This window comes from Megachile rotundata, chromosome 3 (assembly GCF_050947335.1).
Source record: "Megachile rotundata isolate GNS110a chromosome 3, iyMegRotu1, whole genome shotgun sequence".
NCBI lineage: Eukaryota > Metazoa > Arthropoda > Insecta > Hymenoptera > Megachilidae > Megachile > Megachile rotundata.
The window spans coordinates 14120522-14132610 of NC_134985.1; the positions used below are offsets into that span (position 1 = coordinate 14120522).

The window sequence follows — 12089 nt, forward strand, 5'->3', positions numbered from 1 at the left end:
GTAATTGACATGTTCCATTGTTATATTTATTTTTGTAGGTTTTATTATTTATTTCACGTATGGCATATTTCATAGTGAACAAGGTAAAAGAAATAAAGCGGAAGCTGAAATGATAAAACGAAAATACGCAGATCAAGTTAGAATCGTAACTAAATTTTAATAATGATCTTACAATAAGTAATATTTTTGATATTAAACGAACGAAAAGCCATAGATATTATAATATGTGATTGTTGCTATTTTAAATTATGAATATTTTATTGATCAGATTTAAGATATATGGAAAGTTAAGAAAATAACAACTTCTGACTGTGTAAGATAAGTATATTGTACATAGATTTCTATTGCAGGATGAACAATAGTTTTTATCATAAAATTTTTAAATGCCAATAAATGTTATACGTTTTAAGTAAATAAGTATGTCTGTACGTCGTTGCACATGATAAAATGCATTATAGAAACTCTCAAAATATTTTATAAAAATCTAACGTAATGTACAGTGTATAAGATTATATCAACATATTTTGTTCCTTTTTATTTATATGTGAAAGTAATATAATGTAATGTACATATTGCTTAACAAATTTTACTATGTTTATTAACTTCAGTGCTACTTGCGCTAATGAAATACAGCGTTTTATATTAATTTTTGTGTATTTATTTATAAAATCAGCAAAAATTATTTTGCTTAAAAAAATACAATTTTAAAAAGTGTTTAAAAAAATATATTTACATAAGACGATAAACATAAAATTATTATGTTAGTGACATTAAATAAAATATACTAATATAGGAACATTTAATTAGCACTTAGGAAAATCGTGAGGTATCTGTTTCAATAGAAAGAACATACACTGATCGGTGGTTAACATTTTTTAAACATCAATAACATCCATTGTTAAGCAACCTGTTTAAATACATAGTTTTCAATAAGCTTTTATATGAAATGGAACGTTTAATACATAACAAGTATTAAAATAAAAATTTACCATTTCTTATTTTATTATGATTTTGACTCCAAAAATTTGTATTAATAGTCTCATTTTTCACTATCTTGTACTAATAAAAACAGTGTATAACTAGACAAGGCATTTTGTACAATTAAGTCATAGGTTTTTCAATATATGTATAACTAGTCAAAAATAAAATCAATATTTTCCACATCTTCATACTATTGTGCTATTATAAATTACTTTATGTTAGTAATCATATAAATACATATATTTGGAATTCGACAATAATTTAATAGAAAAATTATATGGTAAAACTATAGGAATGGAACTGTTAATATATCTTTTAAACGCTTTTAATATCACTGTCATTTTTTACACAAGCTTCCCTTTACTTATCGAACAAAAATAGTAGAAATAAATTAGAATAATACGTTCCAAGAATAATCTAAATCATTACATAGTCAATTAGTATTGTTGGTATGTTTCAGATAAAATAATATTTTTCTCATTCATTAAATACGTTATGTGGTAAGCTTATATTGTAAGATTTAAGTAGTTGCAAAAGCTAAGCCTTGTACATGTACACTTGAGTGCAATGCAAACTTTCTTTAGAAAAGGATAAATGTAGGGATAGACATCTCTCCCAATTTAACTGTAAACTTAAAAGCATTTACATTTCTAAATGACTAAATATCTAAACCCGAAATTCTTCAGTTTCTAAATTTCTAAGTTTGAAAATCCCCAAATTTTAAAAAATTAAGAAGTAACGATGCCTTTTTCCCTATTCCACCGTTTTCTGTATAAAAGCCTACAATGCTCACTGGTGTACATACACGTATGTTTACATGTACTTATCCATTTTGGTATTCATGACAAAATTGTTGATGAAAACAAGTCGCTAGAGCATTACACTCTCTAGCAATGTAATAATACTTCAAGTATCCGATTTCGAGAATTCTCAATTCTTTAAAAAGGAATCATTCATTTAGTTTTATTTACAAGTCCGCCCACATTTATATACTGCCAATTCGCCTGTTGAATGTAGTAGCAACTTTATAGTATTTTTTAATAACACGTAACTATACTTGTTAAATGATAACTTACCCCTATACCAGTTACCCAACCAGTTCCTGCGGGATTCGTTTCAGTAACACCAATCCTACGACAAAGTATACCAGCTCCTGAAACTGCCCATACTTGACCCTCTTCCCTTGCAACATCAATGTGTCGAAAACCTTGTTTCGCATTTACAACTGACATATCTAGAATTCACAAAAAATTGTTTTATAACGAGCAAGACGAATCCTGTTAACTGCATAAAACAAAGTATAATAGAAAAATTGGTAAGCTTGCTAAATTCTAAATGCACACTCCTAAAATATACCTATGCAATAGGGGTCAGAGAGTGTGTCTAAATAAACAGATGTACGGTCGGTATCAACGTTTCCCAACGTGGGACTGTTTTTTAGGGACAATTTGCAGAGCTTTTCGAGAACTGCAGCCTTTGAAGAGTGTATCACATTTTTTTCTGGAATTTGTTTAAAAAAGTTCAAGTAAGACGATGTAAAAATTATATTGGCAACACACATCATTCTTCTACTCTTAGACATTGTCTAACTATGCACACTTATAAAGTAACTATAAAAAAATTGTATTGTTAATAAAACATTTGATAAAAATTAAGACAAGGAAATCGTTAAGGTTAATTTTGGACACTATAAGGTTGGGAAACGCTGGTCTATATACATTAATTTAAAAAATACCTATGTGGATAGGGTCGTTTGGCATCGCTGGAAGAGTTTGCCAGTGCGTTCCTTCCGGAAAAACATTTAGTTGAACTTCCCGACGTACAGATAATCTACCTGCTGTATCTAATGCCCACACCACATCTTTTCCAACAGAGATTTGTTTTAAATGAGCTCCTGAGGGCGGTTCAACGTTTTGCCATTGCAAACCTAAACAATGAAACGACCATTAATAAAATTACAAATAAACAGATAGATTACTTTTATAGTGTCATTAATACCAGTAGGTTTTTCGGATGTAATGCCTAGCCTCCAATAAGAAGAGCCATTTTTCCCTACGGCCCAAACTTGACCTCCTGGTCCACACGAAATACCTACTAAAGCTTGGTCACTGGGTATATGTTCCCATGAAATTCCCTGCGTAATAAATAACTTCAGCATGTAATAAATAAAGTATTTAAAATTACCAAAGGTTTTCTATTTATACCATAGGACACGATTCCGAAACACCTCTTCTAAATAAAGCTTCACCATTAGAAGCTACGGCCCAAATGTATATAGGAGCATCCGTACTAGGTTTGCCTGTTGCCTAGTATACACGAATACAATTTTATATTTATATTTCATCTGAATTATATTACTATTTTCAACAGTTCTTACATATAATGAAACATCAATCAATTTTGTGTTTCCTAATTCTTGCCAAGGTCCACTAGTTGTTAACTGACACCTGCGGAACCACCTTCTTCTTCTAACGTAATCAGTAAACTGTTTTTTACCATGGAACTGAGAAGGAAAATCAGTTGCGTATTGCCAACCATCTCTGTCCACACCTCCAGGAGTATGGAAGTCTACTATCCAATCTGATACCTGTTACAAGAACAAATACTTTATTACAACAACAAAAGGATTTTATTGTCCTCTTACAATGTATCCTTACCCAATGCCAATGCACTGATAATAGTTTAGTGTTTTCTCGAGTACGTTTATGACGTCCAGTTGCGTCGCTCCACATGTAACGATCGGTTGGAAGACCATGAGAAGTATATCCAGTTACTGGATTCCAACGTTGATTTTCATACACGTAATAGTTATGAGTGTCTACCATAGCATTTATTCCCGTATTACTATCTAATCCTGATAATAACAATATATAGTATGAATATATTATATATATCTAATATATTTATAAAATTTGTAAATTTAAAAACCTCTAACCTTTAAGGCATAAACCTCCCCAACCGCCAGTGTACACCCACGCAGTGCTATCATACCCAATGCCCCATGTTACACCAACAGAACAAGTTTCAACTTTTTTCAAATGTCCTCCAATTTGTCTCCAGAACATGGTGATTGGATCAATGATTACCTGTACATATAAAACTATTATTATAATAAAACTATATGTTATCAGCAACAACATCGTTACATACCGATGTAGATTTATAAAGCACGCTGCACAATGTCATCAATCCTTTCATTCGAAAATGAGTAATACTTTCAGGTGGTATTCTATGACTATAAAAAGTAAATTCTGCGTCGTCAATCAAAATTCTATATCCTTGTACTTCACAAATGATTTTTAATGTTAAATCTGAACCAGCTTTTATTGGACTTTCTCCGTTTCTTTCCTCGTCTCCCCATTGCCCATTCTGATATGTATTCCGTACAATTATATTTTCTTTAAGTCTTGGATTAAAATGTAACGCAACATCGTGGCTTTCTATTACGGATTTTTGTTTTACAAACGTTGTTGTGTAGCAGACAAGATTAAACGATAATCTAAGAGAAAAAATGTCGAATAAAACAATCTGATGGTACAAATGAATTTAATTTGTATTATCTATTATCTTTTACCTGTCAGCATCGTCGTGAATGCAAACTGTAATTTCTAAGGAACTACCATGTTTAAAACCATTTTGTAATATACATTCGAAAGGTAAATCTTTTCCAGCAACATCTAATTCTTGTACGTAAACGCCATTGTTAAACTGATTTTCCTAAAACAATTTTGTTGTATACAAGTAATACGCTTATCATGAAATATACTTTATACAAAATAATTTACCTCAACAGCAGCAGGATCATACACATATACATCTCCTAGTGCAGTAGTAGCCCAAATTGAGTTTGGTCCTGGTTTTCCATAAACATTGTTGATTTTACACGAAACTAAAGATACACGAAAACATTTGAAACTTTATTGATACAATAATGAAAATAAATATGTATTCATATTTATACACATACCTGAAGTTAAATGTGCTACCCAGTCTTCCATTTCAGTGTCACTAGAGAACTGCAATCTAAGAACCTTAGAACGAGATAATCGCGGAGTGTGAATTGCAATTCGTGGATTACCTGGTTCGCTACAGCATACTACACACATAATTTCGGATACAGGAAACTGCATCTGAAAAGATATTTATTCAAAATTAAAGAAAACTATTTTTATGAACTTCCGTCTCATTAAATTCTTTATCTTACAATCGTTGTTGCCCCATCCGAATTCAAAATAGTTAGAGTTCCAGAATCTAAAAATCCACTATCGCTACTTATCCATTCTAATTCAATAACACAATCTTCATACGTAGTACTGCCCTTAACTTTACATTTTGCATCACTATTTTTTATCCATGATGATCTGTAATGAGTAATTATAAATAAAACATATCTGATGCATTAATATTATTCGAGTTTCTTACTTTTCAACGACTTTTTCATATATTGTTGGATCAAATTGAACTTTGTTTAATCTTCTTTTCAATTCTTCTAAAATGTACATTCTCCATGGCTCTGCAGTGTCACCATGACTTGCACCATTGGTATCTGCAATCCTATAATTTTAATACGTACATAAATATAAGTCTGAGCATCACTGTAAAATAACTTCATCATTCATAATATTGAATGTACCATTTTGGAGGATTAGCTGGGTCGACAAAACATGCTCCTGCTTCCACTTTATACCAAGAAGCATCACACTCGGCCCAATACATTGCACCAGAACTTTCATCATCTCCATAAACACCAGAATCACTTGTTAAATCAGGATCAAATATACTTCCATCCGTTTCTGGGTGAGCTTCTACACCTACCATCGACCCAACTGAATGAACAGGACTCCATGCAGCTGGATTGATCTACAGTATTTAAAATTTCAACATCAATTCTAGAAAAAAATCTAATTAAATTTTCCAGTTATAACATACCTTAATAGTACTGCCCATTCCCTTTCCAGAAACTACTATAGATTCACCAGTTTTAGTCAATGATTCATTGGATATAGTTATATTTGCAACACTAGCTTCACTTAAGTCAGCCATATCTAATGAATTCGCAGATCTGAAATTTTCATTAATTAGTAATGATAATACAATTGTAATGGTAATTTACATAAATTAATGACAAGTTTACTTTTTTTTCCCTTCATTTAGATATATGTCCTGGAACGATGTTTGTTGTGGATTCTTTACTGAAGTACCGTCATTTACGCGTTGCCATAATTTTAAGGATGTTGGTGTTGGTGCAGAACGTGATTGCTCTTCCCATTCTCTAATTAGCGTAGTACCTTCACTGGTACTGTGTGGTCGATTCTACAAATAAAAAGTTTTACTTTGTATTATAAACAAAAATGAAAATACTATTTATTAAAGTGAACACTTTTATGAAATAAGTACCAACGATCCCCAACTTTGATGTCTTTGTTGTTGAGGAGTACCACACATACTATGTCTGTTGCTTGATAAACTCGCGTTACTACTTGCTCGACTAAGTTGAAGAGGTGCATTTATTATTCTCCACTTCTTACCCGTCAATTCCGATCGTGTAATACCAGTACGATAATATAAACCTCGATCTTCGTGACCGATGGCCCAAACCTGATCGAATATTATATAATTAAATATCTACATTCGAAAGTAAATACATCGCTTGAATTGAGAATTTTATTTTTTACGCTAAATTACCTGATCATTCGGAGCAACGGATACTAATGACATCTTACTTAACATTTCTACCCATCCAGTACCAGTAGCCATCTGCTCACACACTCCACTCATTTCACCTTTAATACCTTTTCTAAACCACACTCCCCCATCTTGTGTTACAGCCCATACTGCATCGGTACCTACACTAACTTGTATTAATTTTAAATCTTTTTGGGGTGAATCAACCTCCGACCAATCGTCTCCTACAAAAGAATACCCCATTATTTGATGCGCAAGTATTGTTTAAAATACTAATGTTATAATTTTCTAATAATTATATACCCATTGGATTTTCTCTAGTAACACCAGTGCGCACTAGCGCTTTACCAATCATTAACACAGCCCATACAAGACCAGTTATTCCAACACTGATCTGACATACTTCATAACCACTTGCCAATTTTATAGCACTCCATCTTTGCCCCTCAGGACAAGTTGTACTTGTGCCAACACGAAACATTACCTATTCAATAAAATTACATGTAAAGACCTTATAATATAGTTATTACAGTAGTACATTCAAAAAAGTTATACCCTCCCATGGGCAGTTACTGCCCAAACTGCTAAGCTTCCAGAACTACCCCCAGGTATTTGATTTCCACCCACAGTTATATCAATGAATGGTTCCTAAAATAGTATTGCAACACTTAAATCAAAAAGCTATAGAAAAGTATGTGCAAATATTTACTTAATAACAATATAATTCATAAACTGAGAAATATTACCTTAGTTGCATCTTTATGAAGGGGTGCAATAGCACACCATGAATTCATAGCACTATATCTTCTATACCGAACCCACTTTCTTCTTCTAACACAGGATTTCCATTGTTTTTTTGTGGTATATGTAGCTGGAAAATCAACTGCATATGTCCATCCCTACCAAAATATCAGATTCTCTGTGATCATAAGGCTTTGTTTCGATGTTGACAACTGACAACAAATCTACATATAAACAGAAAGTTGTAAGAGATACAACAACAAAGGAATAAAGCATAAAATGAATTAATCCATTCTAATCTCACAGATTACTATGTTAAAAAAATGAAGAGATTAAAATTTATTATATCTTAAACCCTAATAACATAAAAATTAAAAAGAATGTGAAGTAATACTCAGTGAAATTCAAAATAAAAATTAAATTAATGATAAATATAAATATACTGTATATGTACATATATAGTGTAAATGATTCAATAAATTTAGTAATAATTACATCATGATCCAGTGGTTGGCCATCTAATGTAGTTTCTATTTGCCAGTCACCTTCCCATTGCCATGCCATAGATGGTAATTTTACTTTATCTCTACTACGATCAACTGTACCATCTTGATTAGAAAAATTATATCTGTCTGTAGGTAATAATCTACCACTAAATCCTTCTAAAGGAAGCCAACGCTGTAAATGTAATATATTATAATAATATGATGTACATGAAGAAGAATTAATATTAATAACCATTGATATAGCATTTACATAATCCTTTACAGAATAAAAGTAATAAAATTGAGTATAATTAGCATACTTCATTTTCATATATTTCTTCCTTGATTCTTATTGGTACATCCAAACCATGTACATGTACATAAACTTGACGATCTCCACCTATGGCCCACATAAAATGTGGTACGGCGGATAACTGCTTAAATTCAAGACCCAAGTACATGAATTCTCTCCACATATTGCCAGATGTTGATAATCCAAACACACGCCCTTCATTATTTATAGCATACAAGTGTGAACTTGGCATTTTAATATCTTAATTTACCTACAACACCATATGTCGATTATAAACTACTAATTACTGATGAACATAAGAATAATCTATGCACAATAGCAGTTTCAGATTACAACTGAGATAACAAAGCATACAAGTGTGACTTAGGAAAACAAAGAGATAATATGTACCGTTTTTTACGTAAAGTAAAATAGATTGATTATCCTTGTTGTATTGTATAAGTAATATTAGATAACACACATTATTTTCTTTGGATAAATGCTTTGATAATTGCTGAACAATTACTTTGTACTGACTACTCATACATCACATTTTATGTTATTAACATTATGTTTATTACGCTATAAATTATAGCACAAAATTCATCAACTTATGCTTCTTTAGTGTAAAAATTATCAATCGTAATCGTATAAATTGTCAATCGTAAAATAAAAAACATGCTCTTTAAATGACTCAAAACCGTCATTTACTGCTGCAAGTGACTACAAACTGGTATAAACGCGAATAAAGGCGATAATGCACTAATTTAAGGGAATTTTTTGCTTAAAAAGTGGAACACTGATACATATCTGGTGACACTAAATGAGCACATATGGGACCACTGTTTGGTAAATTTGCATTATAACATTTTATTCATAATATTATAAATATATTATTATTATTACTGATTTAATTTTGTATTTAAAATTGCATTTATAACTCTATAATTTTATTTCAAAAATTTAAAACTGTTCACAGTTTCAACGCGAAATTTTCTGGACACATGTAAACGCTACCTAAAAAAAGCATCAGTTGCACGCAATGTTGGGCAGTCGTGAGATTTTATCTCATGCAAGAGCTTTATGCGCATGCGTCAGCTGACGTCACAGCTTGCTGCCAATGCCGTACCTAGCCGGTACACGCAGTGGTGACTGATGAGGGCACCTTAGTGATCCTACATAATTTTTCAAAAATTCTTATAATTACACTGTAAACTATGAATGTATAGGTTGGGTTAGATTACATTAGGCTGGGTTAGGTTAGTTACATATATGACTGTATAAAACTATACAACTATATATATATATATCGTGAATTATATAATATAATATAATGGGAATAATATGATGGAACATGGGATATTATTATATTTAAAATAACATAAAAGCACAATAACTTTTAAAACACTAAATGAATTTATTATTTAAGAAAAACGACTTGGAAGGACCTCTTTGAATAACTATATTTTATACGTGTGAAAATTGTAATATCAGAGAAACAATAACAAAGAAATACATGGATTTTATTTTGTTAACATGCGTAGATCTGATAAAAATCGAGCGGTATCTTTTTCCTTTGCTCTTGCAACAAATATTGGTATTCATATAACAAATCGGCTGCAAACGTAAAAAATAATAAAAATCATAAATAAATTTAATATTATTTTTATTATATATAATCTGTTGTATTATTTAACCCTTTTATTCTCTTTCCTGCAATTTTCTCCAGATTTATTTTTTTTTCCTCGCTAGGGCCTAATGATACCTTATATTTCATCAAAGTGTATATATATATATATATATATATATATAGTATTATTATACAGTCATATATATAACTACTTATATTACTACTTATGTTACTACGCATATTACTACTTTTATCATCATTATCCTTATTATTCTTATTATTATCAATATTATTGCGCATATTACGACTACTATCATCGCTGGAACTGTAATCATCCTTACTACTGTTATTATTATCAACATTATTACGCATATTACTACTTGTATTAACATTATCCTTATTATTCCTATTATTATCAATATTATTACGCATATTACTACTTTTATCATCATTATCCTTATTATTCCTATTATTATCAATATTATTACGCATATTACTACTTTTATTAACATTACCCTTATTATTCCTATTATTATCAATATTATTACGCATATTACTACTTTTATCATCATTATCCTTATTATTCCTATTATTATCAATATTATTACCCATATCAATACTTTTTTTATCGTTGCAACTATTATTATTATTATTAATACCATTTCCTATATAACCTATCCTCCCCTTCCCTATTCCGACCTAACCGGTTAGGTTGCATCAGGTTAGGTCGGTCCATAGGGTTAGGTTGGAAAAGGTTAGGTCGGACGCTGGGGTTAGGTTGTATTAGGTTAGGTCTGGGTACCTAACCTACCTAACCTACCCAGACCTAACCTAATACAACCTAACCTTGGGCCCAGACCTAACCTAATCCAACCTAACCGGTTAGGTTGGAAAAGGTTAGGTCGGACCCTAGGGTTAGGTTATATCAGGTTAGGTCTGGGTACCTAACCTACCTAACCTACCCTGACCTAACCTAATCCGACCTAACCTTGGGCCCAGACCTAACCTAATCCAACCTAACCGGTTAGGTTGGAAAAGGTTAGGTCGGACCCTAGGGTTAGGTTATATTAGGTTAGGTCTGGGTACCTAACCTACCTAACCTACCCTGACCTAACCTAATCTGACCTAACCTTGGGCCCAGACCTAACCTAATCCAACCTAACCGGTTAGGTTGGAAAAGGTTAGGTCTGACCCTAGGGTTAGGTTATATCAGGTTAGGTCTGGGTACCTAACCTACCTAACCTACCCAGACCTAACCTAATCTGACCTAACCTTGGGCACAGACCTAACCTAATCCAACCTAACCGGTTAGGTTGGAAAAGGTTAGGTCTGACCCTAGGGTTAGGTTATATCAGGTTAGGTCTGGGTACCTAACCTACCTAACCTACCCAGACCTAACCTAATCTGACCTAACCTTGGGCCCAGACCTAACCTAATCCAACCTAACCGGTTAGGTTGGAAAAGGTTAGGTCTGACCCTGGGGTTAGGTTATATCAGGTTAGGTCTGGGTACCTAACCTACCTAACCTACCCAGACCTAACCTAATCTGACCTAACCTTGGGCCCAGACCTAACCTAATCCAACCTAACCGGTTAGGTTGGAAAAGGTTAGGTCTGACCCTAGGGTTAGGTTATATCAGGTTAGGTCTGGGTACCTAACCTACCTAACCTACCCAGACCTAACCTAATCTGACCGAACCTTCGGCCCAGACCTAACCTAATATGACCTAACCTTGGGGCCTGACCTAACCTAATATGACCTAACCTTGGGGCCTGACCTAACCTAATATGACCTAACCTTGGGGCCTGACCTAACCTAATATGACCTAACCTTGGGGCCTGACCTAACCTAATATGACCTAACCTTGGGGCCTGACCTAACCTAATATGACCTAACCTTGGGGCCTGACCTAACCTGATATGACCTAACCTTAGCCCCGGACCTAACCTAATATGACCTAACTTTAGGTACTGACCTAACCTAATATGACCTAACCTTGCGACCTGACCTAACCTAATATGACCTAACCTTGGGGCCTGACCTAACCTTAGGTACTGACCTAACCTAATATGACCTAACCTTGGGGCCTGACCTAACCTAATATGACCTAACCTTTGGTCCTGACCTAACGTAATATGACCTAACCTTGGGGTTGGACCTAACCTAATATAACCGAGTATTGATAATAATAAGAGTAGTGAGGATAATTACAGTTCCTGCGTTGGTAATAGTCGTAATACGCGTAATAATATTGATAACAATAGGAGTAGTAAGG

The 12089-nt window shown here is 32.8% G+C and overlaps 2 protein-coding genes across 5 annotated transcripts in view; one reads left to right on the top strand and one right to left on the bottom strand.

Annotated features, from left to right (window-relative positions):
• Window positions 1-646, top strand: part of slif (cationic amino acid transporter slimfast) — a 3248-nt gene extending 2602 nt beyond the window's left edge. Inside the window, exon 9 of the mRNA XM_012282712.2 lies at window positions 39-646. Within this exon, the coding sequence (XP_012138102.1) occupies window positions 39-160 (122 nt within the window). The 3' untranslated portion in view covers window positions 161-646. The remainder of the gene's footprint in view (window positions 1-38) is intronic.
• The window catches only part of Pex23 (tectonin beta-propeller repeat-containing peroxin 23), a 21474-nt gene extending 12550 nt beyond the window's left edge, over window positions 1-8924 (bottom strand). The window contains exons 1-26 of one of the 4 annotated variants that reach the window (XM_076529197.1): window positions 8596-8919; window positions 8213-8455; window positions 7903-8085; window positions 7413-7565; window positions 7222-7314; window positions 6970-7150; window positions 6667-6890; window positions 6379-6579; window positions 6116-6294; window positions 5911-6043; window positions 5615-5841; window positions 5404-5535; window positions 5186-5342; window positions 4949-5111; window positions 4767-4870; window positions 4556-4689; window positions 4132-4480; window positions 3917-4067; window positions 3639-3835; window positions 3359-3568; window positions 3186-3287; window positions 2980-3115; window positions 2717-2908; window positions 2338-2481; window positions 2058-2215; window positions 1291-1985 (exon numbers count right to left, since the gene is read on the bottom strand). In XM_076529197.1, the coding sequence (XP_076385312.1) occupies window positions 1935-1985; window positions 2058-2215; window positions 2338-2481; window positions 2717-2908; window positions 2980-3115; window positions 3186-3287; window positions 3359-3568; window positions 3639-3835; window positions 3917-4067; window positions 4132-4480; window positions 4556-4689; window positions 4767-4870; window positions 4949-5111; window positions 5186-5342; window positions 5404-5535; window positions 5615-5841; window positions 5911-6043; window positions 6116-6294; window positions 6379-6579; window positions 6667-6890; window positions 6970-7150; window positions 7222-7314; window positions 7413-7565; window positions 7903-8085; window positions 8213-8437 (4179 nt within the window). In that variant the 5' untranslated portion in view covers window positions 8438-8455; window positions 8596-8919 and the 3' untranslated portion in view covers window positions 1291-1934. Of the gene's footprint in view, window positions 1-1290; window positions 1986-2057; window positions 2216-2337; window positions 2482-2716; window positions 2909-2979; window positions 3116-3185; window positions 3288-3358; window positions 3569-3638; window positions 3836-3916; window positions 4068-4131; window positions 4481-4555; window positions 4699-4766; window positions 4871-4948; window positions 5112-5185; window positions 5343-5403; window positions 5536-5614; window positions 5842-5910; window positions 6044-6115; window positions 6295-6378; window positions 6580-6666; window positions 6891-6969; window positions 7151-7221; window positions 7315-7412; window positions 7566-7902; window positions 8086-8212; window positions 8456-8595 lie in introns of those variants that run through there. The other 3 variants (XM_076529196.1, XM_076529198.1, XM_003702042.3) reach the window with 3 other exon arrangements.
• Between the last annotated feature and the right edge of the window lie 3165 nt (window positions 8925-12089).